The sequence below is a fragment of the Hippopotamus amphibius genome, chromosome 8 (assembly GCF_030028045.1).
Source record: "Hippopotamus amphibius kiboko isolate mHipAmp2 chromosome 8, mHipAmp2.hap2, whole genome shotgun sequence".
Lineage (NCBI taxonomy): Eukaryota > Metazoa > Chordata > Mammalia > Artiodactyla > Hippopotamidae > Hippopotamus > Hippopotamus amphibius.
Window position 1 is genome coordinate 112,982,079 of NC_080193.1, and position 15,701 is coordinate 112,997,779.

Consider the following 15,701-nt stretch of genomic DNA (forward strand, 5'->3'; position numbering starts at 1 on the left):
CCCTTTCATCACTTGAAATATATCATGCCACTCCCTTCTGGCTTGCAGAGTTTCTGCTGAGAAATCAGCTGTTACCCTTATGGGAGTTCCCTTGTATGTTATTTGTTGTTTTTCCCTTGTTGCTTTTAATAACATTTCTCTGTCTTTAATTTTTGTCAGCTTGACTACTATATGTCTTGACGTGTTTCTCCTTGGATTTATCCTGCCTGGGACTCTCTGCACTTCCTGGACTTGGGTAGCTATTTCCTTTCCCATGTTAGGGAAGTTTTCAACTATAATCTCTTCCAGTATTTTCTCAGGTCCTTTCTCTCTCTCTTCTCCTTCTGGGACCCCCTATAATGCGAATGTTGGTGCGTTTAACATTGTCCCAAAGGTCTCTTAGGCTGTCTTCAGTTCTTTTCATTCTTTTTTCTTTATTCTTTTCTGCATCTGTGATTATCACCATTCTGTCTTCCAGGTCACTTATTTGCCCTTCTGCCTCAGTTAATCTGCTATTGGTTCCTTCTAGTGTATCTTTCATTTCAGTTATTGTGTTGCATATCTCTGTTTGTTCTTTAATTCTTCTAGGTCTTTGGTAAACTTTTTGATCTTTGCAGCATCTTTTTTCAAAGTCCTGGATCATCTTCACTATCATTATTCTGAATTCTTTTTCTGGAAGGGTGCCTATCTCCTGTTCATTTAGTTGTTTTTCTGTGTTTTTATCCTGTCCCTTCATCTGGTACAAAGTCCTCTGCTTTTTCATTTTCTCTTTTTATGGTTGTGGTTTTCAGTTCCACAAGACAAAATACTGCTGATATTGCTTGATACTGCTGTCTGCCCTCTTGTGGAGGAAGCTATCTGGGAGCCTCCTGTGTGCTTCCTGATGGGAGGGACTGATGGTGGGTAGGGCTGGGTGGGCGGAGCTCAGTAAAACTTTAATCTGCTTGTCTGCTAATGGGTAGGGCTATGTTCACACCTTGTTGGTTGTTTGGCCTGAGGCCACCTAGCGCTGGAGCCCACAGGCTCTTTGGTGGGGCTAATGGTGGACTCTGGGAGGGCTCACACCAATAAGCACTTCCCAAAACCCCTGCTGCCAGTGCCCCTGCCTCCTCAGTGAGCCACAGCTGCCCCCCACCTCTGCAGGCAACCCTGCAACACCAGCAGGTAGGTCTGGTTCAGTCTCCTATGGGGTCACTGCTCCTTCCCCCTGGGTCCTGGTGAGCACATATTTTTGTGTGCCCTCCAAGAGTGGAGTCTCTGTTTCCCCCAGTCCTGTGGAGGTCCTGCAATCAAATCCCGCTGGCTTTCAGGGTCTGATCCTCTGGGGATTCCTCTTCCCATTGCTGGACTCCCAGGTTGGGAAGCCTGATGTGGGGCTCAGAACCCTCACTTTAGTGGGTGGACTTCTGCAGTATAACTGTTCTCCAGTTTGTGAGTCACCCACCCAGCATTTATGGGATTTGATTCTAACGCGATTGTACCCCTCCTACCGTCTCATTGTGGCTTCTCCTTTGCCTCTGGATGTGGGGTGTCTTTTTTTTGGCGAGTTCCAGTGTCTTTCTGTCGATGGTTGTTCAGCATTCAGTTGTAATTCCGGTGCTCTTGCAAGAGGGAGTGAGCGCACATCCTCCTACTCCACCATCTTAATCCTATCTCGATGTGCTTGTTTTCTAATTCTTACGTTTCTGTCAGTTCTGAGTCAGTTTTGATTGATTGTTTTATGATGTCATTATGGGTAGCATCTTCCTGCTTTTTTTAGATGCCTGGTAATTTTTTATTGGATTCTAGTCATTGCCGAGACCAGCTCGGCGACTCGAGGTGAGTGACGGGTGCCGCAAGCTTGAAGAAAACACAGACACAGACTGAAGAGAAAGATGGGACCGGGGGACTCAAGACTTCTAGGATCAGGAGCCTTCCTGACTCATCCCAGGTTGCTTTTATTGGTTTCTTGGCTAACACTCCCAGGTTAATCCCATAAACAATCAAAGGCCTCACGTGACTGGGGCAATTATCTTTGCCTCCTGGGTCTGATTTGAGCAGGTGTGGATCTGAGCTGGGCGTGGAGAGCAAAACAGCCCTGGGGGCAGGAGACCTCTCTCAGATATTAGGGGTCTGTGCCCCACCCCTGTTGGCCCCTCTGCGACTGTGCCTGTCTTAGGTTGTTCCTCCCTTGAGGAATCTTACCTGTCTCTGGCTAACCAGTCATCCTCCAGGGCCAAACAGGGTGATATAAGGAAGGCTCTATGCACCACCCCTGTTGGCCCCTCTGCGGCTGTGCCTTTCTTAGGTTGTTCCTCCTCTGAGGAATCTTACCCGTCTTTGGCTAACCAGCCATCCCTCAGGGCCCAACAGGGTGATATTAGTCTCCACGCCCCGCACCCTCAGCTCCTCCACCGCTCAAGCAGGACATTCTGAATCCCATCGCTCGGCCCACATACTTTAACATTTTCAAGGTTTCAGGAAGGCTCCTGAATGTCTTCCCACAAGTCATTGTAAGCTTTACTTTGTTGAGTGCTAGATATTTTTGTCTAGATGGTTCTCAACTTATGGTGATCTGACTTATGATTTTTACAGTGGTGCAAAAGCAATATACATGTAGTAGAAACTGTACTTTGAATTTTGAATTTTGACCTTTTCCTTGGCTGGCCATATCTGGTAGCCATACCATCCAGGCAGCTACATTCATGAGGATAAATAACTGATACTTAGAACCATTTTGTGTTTCACTTTCAGCATAATATTCAATAAATTATATGAGATATTCAACACTTTATTATAAAATAGTCCTTGTGGTTAGATGATTTTGTCCAACTGTAAGCTAATGTAAGTGTTCTGAGCATGTTTAAGGTAGGCTCATGATGTTTGGTAAGTTAGATATATTAACTGCATTTTTGACTTACAATATTTTCAATTTATGATGGATTATCACGATGTAACTGCAGTGTAAGTTAAAGAAGATCTGTATTGTTATAAATATTCTTGAGCTTGCTTCTGGGATGAGGTTAAGTTACTTGGAAACAGTTTGTTCCTTTCAAGTCTTAAAAGTTTTATTTTATTTTATTGCTTGATAATGTTTATTTTTTCTTCAGATCTTTATTGGAATATAATTGCTTTACAACGTTGTGCCAGTTTCTACTGTACAACAAAGTGAATCAGCTGTATTTATACATATATCCCCACATCCGCTCCCTCTTGAGCCTCCCTCCCACCCTCCAGTTTCTCACCCCTCTAGGTCATCACTAGTCATCAAGTTGATCTCCCTGTGTTATGCAGCAGCTTCCCACTAGGCATCTATTTTACATTTGGTAGTGTATATATGTCAACCTCTTTTTTTTTTTTTTAATGCAGGATTGAAGCAGTGCTCAGGCTACGGCTAATTATTTCTTACCACTGAAGGGAGACCCTTCTTTGTATTCTGCTCAGTGCCCCATGAATCCTGAGTTTTCATAGTCTGATTGGTGAGAACAGGAACTAATCTCAGCCCTGTGTAGGTTCCCAATACTGTTCTCTATAATCCTTCTTGTGGTTCTTTTCGTAATCTCAGGCAGTTTCTTCATACACATGTGTCGATCAATACCAAGCTGAGGACTTAAGGGAGATACTCTGCAGCTCTCCAGTGTTTTCTCTCTGTGCAGCTCTCTCCTCTCTGGTAATCTGTTCTGGGAATTCTGTCTGCCTTGGTCTCCTCGATTTTTAACTTCATTCCCCTCAAATCAAGGGCTCTTCTGGGTCTGGACATTCTCTCGAGGCATTAAGCTGGGCTTTTGTAGGGTTTACCTTACTTGTTTTCAGATATTCAGAGATCACGTTCCTTTATTGCCTAATGGTTCAGTATGTTGAGAACTGTTATTTCTTATATTGCATTTGTTTTTCTGTACTTATTTCAAGTAGAGTAAATTTGGTCCCGCTTACTCCTTCTTTGGATCCAAAGTCTAATTCTCCTGGATGGCTAGTTTAGATTAGATAGTTAAAGAGGTTCTCCAAGGAGATGTCCTTTAAGCTGAGATTTGACTGACAAGAAGGAAGCAGCTATATTAATATCTTAGAACAAAATACTGTGGCATTAAGAAAAGTTAGTCTAAAGACAGAATAAAGCTTTACCTGTTCAAGGAACCAAATAGAATCAACTGTCTGACTCAAGGGTAGGAGTGATATATTGTGGTCTTCAACAGTGCACAGGGACCTCTGGTGAAGACTTCAGATTTAAACCTACATATTATGGGAAACTGTGGGAGAGTTTAAAGCAGGGAGTGGCATGGTCTGGTTTACATTTTAATACCATCACTCTGGCTGCTTTAAGGGTAATGGCTTGTAGGAGTGCAAGAATAATAGCAGAGAGGCTTGTTAGGAGGTCATTGCATTAATCTAGACCTCTGCTGTCTAACACTGTAACCACTAACCACATATGGCTATTTAATATAAATTAATTAAATTTAAATAAATTTAGTTCCTCAGTTGCATCAGCCACATTTCAAGTGTTTAATGGCCACATCTGGTTAGTGGCAATATAGATTATAGAATATTTTCATCATCATAGAAAATTTCTATTGGGTAGCACAGGTTTAGAGAGAATTTTATGTTTGGAGTAATATGGAGCTATAGAGTGGATAGGTTTGGAAAACGTTTTCAGGTTAACTTGCTTGCTGATGTAGTGAATCAGAAATAACTCCAAGATGTTTAGCTAGTGGTACTAGATGAATGAGGCTGATTAGGGAAACAGTGTGGTTGTAGGCATGGGAATCAAGAGTTGTGTTTTTGCCGTGTTATATCTGGGATGCTTATTATCTGTGTGGTTAAATCTGGAATGTAGATCTTAGAGTTCGTATTCAAGGGGAAAAGCCATAACTAGATAGACAGATTTGGGACGATATTGGTCTGCTAGGGCTGCTATAACAACATATCAAGACCGGGTAGCTTAGACAACATTTATTTCTCTCAGTTCTGGAGGCTGGAAGTGCAACATCAAGGTATTGGCAGGTTTGGTTTCACCCAGGGCCCCTCTCCTTGGCTTGTAGACAGCTGCCTTCTCTCTGTATCCTTACATGGCCTTTCCTCTTTGTGTGCCCTTGGTGTCTTCCTCTTCTTATAAGGACACCAGTCCTATTAAATAAGGCTTCCACTCTTGTAACCTCATTTAACCTTAATTACGTCTTTAGAGGCTCTTTCTCCAAATTGTCGCATTGTGAGGTTAGGACTTAAGCTTAAGAATTTTGGGACACAATTTGGGACACAGTTCAGTCCAAAGAGGGACTAATCAGCATATAGATGTTAACTAAAGCTGTAAGAGCTAAAGAAGTGCGTGTGTAGTGGGGAGAGATAGCCTAAGATGAGGCCTAGGCATAGCAGCATGTACAGGTCCAGCAAGTGAAGTAGAGCCAGCCAGGGGAACTGGAAAGAAGCAGCCATTGAGGCAAGGGGTGAAAAGGGAGAATGTGGTGCCCTGGAACAGACAGAAGTGTTTCAGGGTAGAGGTGTTTTGCTTGGGCAGGGTGCTCCTGAGGTTCAGGGGCAGGTAGGAATGAACATTGAGGAACAGAAAGATGACCAAAGTGGCTGGCGTATAGTGAGGGAGTAGTAAGAGATGTAATTTAAAAAGTGGTCAGGGGCCTTGAAGACTGGTAAAGGTGTTAGTTTTAATCTAAGAGAAATAGGCAGTCATAGAAGAGTTTTAGACAGTAGAATGCAAGAGTCTGATCAAGATTTGTGTTATTAAAATAATTTTAAAAAAGAGTTCAATCAGACAAGAACATTAAAAAAAATTTGTTATTAAAAAGATAACTCTGGCTGTTGTGTAGAGAACTGTTTAAGGAGGAAGCAACAGATGGAGGGAAGCAATAGTCATTGATGGAGGGTTAAGGGGGTGGTACAGGAGAAGGTTTTAGTCTGGATGGTTGTACCCTTTATTGGGGTGGGTGATACTGGAGGGAGATGATTGCAGGGGGCAGGGGCTGTGAATTCAACTTTAGACCTATCTTGTTTGAGATGCTAAGAGAGATTTCTATTTACAGTAGCATGCCACTGATTCTTTCAAGTATAGGAACTTTTTGACAAGTAGAACTGGAAAGAATTTGAATGATTGTATTTTTATCTCAACTTAAATAATTGAAGCAGTTTTCAAATGGATAGGGAGATTATAAACCTAGAGGGTCACAAGGAGCTCTTTGGTGTTTAAGGAGCTCTTAAACACCAAAAAGTAGTCTACTGGCAAGTACGAGGGTGAGTCAAAAATTATACGCACTCCAGTTATGTTAAAACTTCTATAAATTCTGCGGCCAGAGTGCAGATAATTTTTGACTCACCCTGGTAATTTCATACATGCTATTTTTAGTTGTTGCCAGTAGAGAGAATAAGGGAATTTAACAAATACTCATGGTTAAGAAAAGAGTAAGTGCGAGTGATTTAATTAGGTATAAACTTTTTCATTTAGTAGGACTAATGGTTATCACATCACTTTAAGTATCTTGACTATTAGATAATTGACTTTTTGGAGATTGATTAAATGATGATTTATCACATAATAGCTTTAGATTACATATATTTTTTCCTGTGTTAATCATTTGGAAAGAAAATGTTTTTTCAGTCTTTACCTACATTGGAGATTCTTAAAAAGTAGTAGTAGAGATGAGAAATTTAGGTAGTATTTATCAAGTAGTTATGTACAAAACATTGCACCATAAGTCCTTTATTGACTTCTACAGAAATGAAACATGAAAAATTTGAAAAATACCCCAATTAAGTTAGCACAGTTTATAGCAAGTTTTTTGTGATATTGATTACATTGTAGTACTGTGGTATGGTAATAATATTTTTAATATAGATTCAGACTCCAGAGAAAAATAGCTCTCTGATCTCAAGTAAAGAGATCTGTGTTTATCCCTTTCATTTGAATCATTATCTCGTTTTGGTTTTAATTACAGGGCTATTCCCCGATGTGGGTGGAGGTTATTTCTTGACACGACTTCAAGGAAAACTTGGGTACTTCCTTGCATTGACAGGATTCAGGCTGAAAGGAAGAGATGTGTACGCAGCAGGAATTGCTACACACTTTGTAGATTATGAAAAGGTAATTACTTGGATGGTTTTATTTTGTGTTGTTGGAATAAATCATACTGCATGGGGAGCAGTGTGAATGGTTGAGATTACAGGTTTTTGGTAGACATGGGTCTGAACGCTGCATCTGCACTTAAAGCTGTGTGACCTTGGGGAATGTGCTTAAGCTCGCCAATCCTCTGTTTCCTCATATGTGAAGTAGAGATAATTATATCTGGATCCAGGGCTGTTTTGCCTGGCACCTTCAGTGACTATCTTTTAATGAATAATTACAGTCTGTGTGAAAAAAAAAAAAAAGTAATATTTTAAGAAAGTCTACATATAAAAATCTGAATTTATATATATGAAGATAGGCTTTTATAAAGATATTTTTGAAAGGTTCTCTGTTTCCCTAGAGCATTTAAAAGTTTCTAAAATACGGTCTTAAAACCTCTTCTAAAGGGTATCTGTTGTAAGGGATACATATTACTTATCTTTGTCTTAAAATTTTTTTTTTTTTTAAAACAGCATGGTCAGTTTTCTTAGCCCAGGATAGCATAGTGGTAAAGGATATGCATGTGGATAACCTGGTTTTAAATCCTAGCTTGAATTTAGCCTCTTTAGCCCCAGTTTTCCCATCTCCAAAGTGAGTACAGCAGTTTTGTCATAGCAGTTGAAACTCATTGTGTTAATATAACATAAAGCCCAGTTTAAGGTGGTTTTGCCTTGGAATTCCCAGAAAGAGATTTGGGATTTATTCTGCTTCAGCTAGCTTATCTCAGTCTGATTGGACTGGCCTGTATAACCCCTGAACCATATGGGTGGGTGGAATACACTGACTAATCTATTGTAGCTAATGTGCTCCATCCCTGGAACTGCGGGGTAAAGTCAGTTTCCCGGGAAACCCATGGATTTCTGATCTTGGAGCGGGGAGTGGTTATTGGATAGGGGAAGGAATGTTATTAAAATATATGATGTATGCAGAGTTGAAAGTTGTCCCCTTACACTGTTGTGAGGGCCTTCCATCACATTTGCCTGAATTTTCGGATCTTTCGCTTTTTCAGATCTTCACGGGGATCCTCAGTCACGTTGAGTAGGTGGCTGTCTCATTCTTCCTTTGAGCTGTAACAGGAAGCAAACATGGGCACTCCGTTATCTACTCTGGAGGGACACCCTTGATTATAGTGGAATTTGGTTTAGGATGGGGGCGCAGGGAGCAGATCCACAACCCCTTCCTGTCTTTGTCAGATTGCCCAGTAATACCTGCAGTGCATAGACTACCATTTATAGGGCCTGTAGCGGATAACAGAAGTGAGTGGAGATGGGGCTAGAAGTGGGTACGAAATATAAAAAAAAAAAATCTGTGTCATCTGACAGAGAAAGGATGGTAAGTGTACAAACAGAATACAAAGAAAGGATTCAACAAATTGGAAAGAGGAAGAGCTTACTTATAAGAAAGGACTGGAAGTTTTCTCATAGAGGTTGCAGTTCAGCTGGGCCTTTAAATAAGTATTGTCAGGAGAAGTTTTTCTGGTTAGAGGAAACTTTAATGAGCAAACCCATAGGGTTAGGAAAGTGTTAGCTATGTTTTAGAAACAGGCTGAGCGTAGGAATAGGTATGTGAGGGATATAGGTGGAGAGCTGTTGGAGGACGGAGGGAACAAAAAGTACTCACTGAACTGAGAAGGTATCTTGAGACCCTCCAAAATGAGGCAGGTGGCTCCATGTAATGAGTGGATCATTTTATTATAGGGTGACTTACTCTCAGGGTGGCATTGGGTGGATGGTGATCTGGCAGCATTTGCAGCTGCACTCTGTACCGTTGAGGGGCCATTGGGGTGGTTTTATAATTGACCTTTGGGTATGGGGGTATGTGCTTGGAAACAGGACATGCATTCCTAAACCAGGATTTATCAATGGGTTACTAGTCTCTTGGGCACCGGGAACACATCAGCAAGAGTCTTCATCTTTGGGGACTAACAGAGCATGGAGGCCACCTAGTCCTAATGATTATTAAACAATGTCTGTTAACTACAAAGCCCTTTAATGACAGAGAGGTAATTTACTGCATGCACAGTACAGTCCTGGGTAGGGTCAGTGGAAGGAGGAAGGAGGAACTGTAGGGGCCCAAGATGGTGTCAGTTATGTTAACAGCCATACAGGAGTTAAGTTGGCTATATTATAGAGCTGTGCATTGACTGTAGTAGCTATTAGTCACATGTGGCAATTTTAGTTAAAATTAATTAAAATAAAATTTATAATACGGATCTTTGGTTGCAACACCACATTTCAAATGTTCATTAGCCAGAGGGAAACAAAGATGAATGTCTCCATTTCTCCTCTTCAGTTTCTTTCATCTTCATCCATTCTTTGTAAGGCAGCATTTGCTTTGTGGGAATGTGTGCCTTCAACTTCAGTGAAAATTGCCTTCATTGACTTAGTTGAGAGAAGCATCATAATTTTAAGACAAGGATTTTTAAAAAAGAATATAAGATTTCTAAAAAAAAAAAAATTTCTGTGTTGCCGTGGGGTGTTAAATGTTTTCCGTTTCTCCCCCCTGTAGTTGGGCATGTTAGAAGAAGATTTGTTAGCCCTGAAGTCTCCTTCAAAAGAAAATATTGCAGATGTCTTAGGAACTTACCATGCAAAGGTAATCTTATCAATATTCTAACCTCAGATTTTAATTCATGGGAAAGGGGAAGTAACTGAGAAATTAGCAGTTGGTGAATATTATAGTTTTTGGATATAAATAAAATGTACTGAGATTTATATACTTTAAAGCTTGATGGGAGTATCAGTGCTTCACAGTTGTTAGGATGGCCATCTGAGAAGATGACTTCTTTACATGAACCTACATAGCTTGTTTTCTCATTGCTGGTGAATTTCAGTGCATAGCCTTGTGATTGGCCCTTATAAGGGCTTTTTACAGCACACTGACATTTCTGTAATGGAGGTTCAATATTGATGCTATTTGTGGAGCTGCTAAAGTGAAACTCTGGTATGTATCTAAGTATAATAATAAAGTACATTGCAGTATTTTCTTTTAATTCCTTATGTTGTCTAACTTAAATATTCTTTTAAGAGCCAAGAAATCTATAAAAATGCTATATGACTTCTAGTTAAACATGATAGATTGAACACATGCTCCCTCATGAAACCCCACTAAAATTATAATAAATGAATTTTAAAAAGGCAGAAATCCACAAAGAGAAAAGGAACAGGAGAGGAGACAGTGGCAAGCATGAGGTGTCAGAATTTTGGAAGCTTGAAAGTGGAAGAATGAGGGCAACTGCTTTAGACCTGAGAACACTGAAATCTTATCCTTCAGTAGAGGAAGCCAATAAGAAGTAAGCCAGTCCTTGCTGTAGACTCTTTGTAGGGTACCAGTCCCTCTGACAGGCCTTGCTGGCTAAGGGCAGGGGCAGGGGTAGGTGTGGGTGAGGTGCTCTACTGAAAAGAGGCAGAACATATTAAATGGGAAGAACTCTGGCCTCTTTTCCTAGTTGGTTTCCAGCACTCTTAACATACCATCTATGTAAATTTGGGCAGCCATAACAAAGATACTGTAGACTTGATGGCTTAAACAACAGAAATTTCTCTCAGTTCTGGAGGTTGGAAAGTACAAGATCAAGTTGCCAGCTGATTAGGTTCCTGGTGAGGGCCCTGTTCCTGTTTTGCAGGTGGATGCCTTCCTGCTATATCCTCACACAGCAGAGAGAAAGTGAACTTTCTCAGGTCTCTGCTGATAAGGGCACTAATTCCATCCTCTTGACTTAATTACCTCCCAAAGGCCTCACCCCCAGATACCATCACATTGGGATTAGGGTTTCAACATGAATTTTGTGGGGACACAAACATTTAGTCCATTGCACTATCCCACTTTCAAGTAGTTCATTAGAAGAAAAAGAAAACCTGTAGCTACTGACATTCGAGGACCCCTGTAATGAAAGAAACATCCAGGCCCTTGCCTGCTCATCTCATAATGCATCAGGCAATTGATAGTCCTATAATTGCAATTGACATTGCATACAAACCTTCCTAATTTTAGTGCTTCACATAGAAAAGCAAGGATTGCCAGGCATTACAAACCAGAGATTGTCTGAAATAAAAAAGGTATCTGAAGGAAGTAGACAATGCAAGGAGAAGGAAACTTAATTAAAGGTTTGGTTGTTTTTTTATCTTCAGATAAGAGGAAAGTATTAAATCTGTGAAATAGGAACAGATGTTATAAAGAGAAATAGTTAAAGAATAAAAAGAAATTTAGGGACTTCCCTGGTGGTCCAATGGTTGAGACTTCACCTTCCAGCACAGGGGAGGTGCGGGTTCGATCCCTGGTGGGTGCCTAAGATCCTAGATGCCTTGTGGCTGAAAAACCAAAACATAAAACAGAAGCAGTATTTTAACAAATTCAATAAAGACTTTAGAAATGGTCCACATCAAAAAAAAGTTAAAAAAAAAAATTTTAAATATGACAGTGAAAGGGGGAGAAAAACCCGCAACAGATTAGATTAAAATTGATGGATGAGGAAAACTCTTAAGAGGATGATAAAATGGGAAATGAAGGGAAAGGAAAATTAGGCATTATTCCAGGAGGTCCAACATCTAACTTTTAGGAATTTGTAACAGCGTAGAGGAAAAAGAGAAATAGTGCCCCTCCCCGCCCCCCAGACTACTCAGAACTGAAGAACATGAGTACAGATTCACAGGCTCTGAGTATTTAGTGCTATGAATATGAACACAGAGCATGTGAGGGTTTCATCAGATTTTGTCAACGCATTTGATAGTTTCTTATATTGTCAAGGTGGGTAAATGTGGGGTGGATTATAGTATATGGGGGTTGAAAGGCCTTACCAAAGAGTTCTGTTAAATGTGTAGATATTAGTCAGTAAGTAAAGTCATCTTGGCCTTGTCTTATTCAGTATTTTTCTCAGTGATTTGGATGAGAATGTTGATGGCGTTTTGATTGAATTGATTTGAAACTAAGAAAATACGTTAAATTAGGTAAACGTGTGGGTGAAAAAAACCACGTAAGTTCAGAGTGATATGTTTAATAGTAAAAATGTGAAATTTGATGGATGTATGGGGAAACACTCCATGTGTTTTCCTTTGCTCTCTCACTACTACCACACTCACAACACTTCTGATACCAGACCTTTTGGTTTCCACACATCAGGCAGTTCTCCAACACTAGCTGTGTGTCTTATGATTCATTTCAATGCTGACACTGTCTACCTGAGGTTAGCATCAGATCCCACAGCTTATGGGCCCAGTCCCACAAGACAGACCCTACTTTAGACACCAGTTGCAAATCCTAGGTTGCGCCTGTACTTTTCACTGAGTGGCAATAAGTTGGGGTTGTCATGACCCCCTCCTTGGGTTTGATAATTTGCTAGAATGACTCACAGATCTCAGGGAAACACTTAACATTTATCGGTTTATTATAAAGGATACAGTGAAGGATACGAATGCACAGCTCAATGAAGAGATGCATACGTAGGGTGAGGTCCAGAAGGGCCTCAAGCCCAGGAGCTTCTGTCCCCATGAAGCTGGGGTGAACCACTCCCTGCATGTTCATCAACCTAGAAGCTCTCCAAACCCCATCCTTTGCAGTTTTTATGGAGGCTTCATTACATAGGCATGATTGATTAAATCATTGACTATTGGTGATCGAACTCAGTCTCCAGCCCTTTTCCCCTCACTGGAGGTGGAGGGGGGGAGGTGTGGGGTTAGATAGTGGGGAATGGGACTGAAAGTTCCCTTTGTTGGTTCCCTGGCAACCAGCTCCCCCCTCCTTAGGGGCTTTCCTATAGTCACCTCAGTGACATAAACAAAGGTGTGATTGAAAGAGGCATGTTGTGAATAACAAAAGACACCCATTTCACCTTTATTTCAGGAACTGAGGACAAAAGACCAAATACTATAACAAAAGATGCTCTGCTTAGGGATTTCCATGGGTTTGGGGGAGCTGTGAACCTGGAACAAAAAGCCAAATATATGGGCAAAGACCACATATGTATATTTTATTTTATATCACAGTATCACAATAGAGATAATTGGATTTCAGTCCAAGATACCAAATTCATAAGTACGGATGGGAGAAATGTCGCCTACAGTGGTACCAGTTTAAAAAAAAGTTTTAACTGCCCAGTGTAAATCACAACATAATAGGACTGCCTCAAAACTAACCCAGAATTAGTCCTGTTATTTAAAGCATTGTATCCAAAACAAGGGTGTGTGGAGCCTTGTACTTTGCTATGATTCAGCCACACCTGCAGCTAAGGTACATGTACCACACTTTCAGAACGACCTTGATAAACTGGAATTTGTACATAAGAAGGATCTAGATTGTGTGGGGACTCACAAGTGCACTATAAGACAAAAAATTAACTCAGAGGGATTAACTAGAACTATAAACATGAGAAGGCTGATTTTTGGTCCAGAATTTTTTTTTTAAAATCCTAATTATAGTTGTTCAAGCACTTATGAGTTCTTTTCTGAGGTAGTATTTTTTTCCCCCCTCCAGGAGGTCAGTGCTGCAGGGATATCAGGGATGTGGTAGGAATTTCTATATCAGACAGAAATTGGGGCAGGATGACTTCTCAGGTCCCTTGCAATCCTTAAATTCATTGACACACTTTAATGATAACATAATCATATACAATGGCATGCAAATAAAAATACAAGAACATTTTTTGCCATTGATAGTTTTAAGAGCTAGTCTGGAATAATACATAGTGTCTGAATTTTGAACTTACAGTGGTAGTTATTTATGAGACTGGATGTAATTTGACTGAAAGTTATAATCTGCCACAAAATATGTCATTAAATATGAAAATTTTAAGGATTTTTAAAAGATTTGAGTTACTTCAAATTAATTAAAGATTTTTCTTTTCAAACAGTCCGAGATTGATCAAGACAAGCCTTTTGTACTTGAGGAACATATGGACAAAATAAACAGGTACTTAGAGAAGTCAATTATATCTGTTCCTTTGGAAAGACTATATTAAATTGAATTTACTAACATTGTAATTGTGCTTTGTTTGATCATGCACCGAATTCTGAGATCAGATAATGTAGTGTTTTTATTTTTTCACTTACTTTTGAAAGTAGCTTCCTGCCCACTCCTTCAGGGGAAATAAATTCATTACATTTAAGTAATCTATCATGCTGATTCATTTTAGTGCAAAACATTTTTTTTTCCTTCAGTGGGGAACAGAGGCTAGAAAATAATTGAATTAACTTATCTTTTATCTTTGTAAAGTCATCTTCTCTGAAGGTGTTATCAAGCTGATCAGCAAAAGATTTTGTGATTTGAGAGACTGACTTAAACACAAGAGGAGGAAAACTATTGGAAAATAAGGCAACTGTCATTACATTTTAGAAGCATCAGTTTTTCAGTTGAGACATTTAAATACTTACATGTAACAGATGCAAGAAAGCAAAAGAGAAAATTTAGGCTCCATTTTGTGTTAGTGAAGGTAGACTGCAAACACCCAGAGAAACAGGGTTCTATCTCATCATCCTGTAATATAGGTTTGAAATTTTTTCATTATTGAAATAGGGTTTAGGGGAAGCCTGTGTTTAGATTCATTGCTGTCATGGAAAGAAGAAATTGCTTGCACATTGTTGAAATCATGTTTCCTTTTTTTTTTTTAATAGTTGGTTCTCAGCCAACACTGTGGAACAGATTATTGAAAATTTACAGCAAGACGGTTCATCTTTTGCCCTAGAGCAGTTGAAGGTAATATATAGATTGTTTCTTCCCTGAGAGTGGTGAATTATTGTGATAGGGAAGCCTCTAAAGGGTGTCAAAGCTCCATGGTGGTGACATAGCCCACTGCACAGTTTTTTTTCTGAATTTAGTTGAGCTCCAGAAAGTAGTTCCACAAAACCTTTACCTAAACCCAAATGCCTTTTCTACCTGCTGGGTATTGGCAGCAAAGCTAAGCTGTGTTTAGGTCCTTTGACTGTAGCAGAGAAGGACTTCATAAGCATGCTTTATCTCCAGTAGTCCTCCTTGTGTTGGACTATTGTGTTCAGGGATGTTTTTATTAGAAGGGTTGGATTGATGGAGAACAGTCACCTTTAATATATTGCAATTGTGACGTTAATCTGTAAGTTCTATTTAACATGCAACACATCAGTATACGGTCTTTTTAGCAGTAGGTTTAATAAGAAAGTGATCCTTTTTTACACTAACAAGAGGCTCCATCTACAGCCATGGCTGCGTCCTAAGCAGTGTTTCACAGTATTAGGTCCACTTTGATCTTTCTTCAGCATGGCTCAACTGGTAACAGCAGAAGAAAAGCTCTTTTTGTGTAAATGAGTACACATTGGATACTGACATTCGTGGAACTATCATGTGATTGTGAAACTTGGGGTATTTTAGACTTCTAAACAAAGGAAAGAAAAGGTGGCTTTTCTTTTTCTGATGGTATTTTTCAATTTATAGATATAGTTATAGCATTTCAGTCGTTAGGTAACTTACGGACAAAAAATTTAAGCTAAATCTTACCTGTGAAGATGAAAACATTTCCTCATTCTTGAGAGAATGTTAATTTGTCTCTTAGGAGCTTACTTAGTATTGGAATTCTATTAGCTTTCAAGTATAGGCATAAATTAGAGTAAGTAGACCAGCCATATATTTCCCTAACTCACAAAAGTAATGTTGCTATTAACAAGTTTGAGGAATG

The 15,701-nt window shown here is 39.8% G+C and overlaps 1 protein-coding gene across 3 annotated transcripts in view; it reads left to right on the forward strand.

Moving 5' to 3' along the window:
- HIBCH (3-hydroxyisobutyryl-CoA hydrolase) overlaps nt 1–15,701 on the forward strand; it is a 91,809-nt gene that overhangs the window by 55,545 nt on the left and 20,563 nt on the right. For all 3 annotated transcript variants that reach the window (XM_057744506.1, XM_057744505.1, XM_057744507.1), the window contains 4 exons: nt 6,897–7,042; nt 9,572–9,658; nt 13,908–13,966; nt 14,668–14,749. In XM_057744506.1, the coding sequence (XP_057600489.1) occupies nt 6,897–7,042; nt 9,572–9,658; nt 13,908–13,966; nt 14,668–14,749 (374 nt within the window). The remainder of the gene's footprint in view (nt 1–6,896; nt 7,043–9,571; nt 9,659–13,907; nt 13,967–14,667; nt 14,750–15,701) is intronic.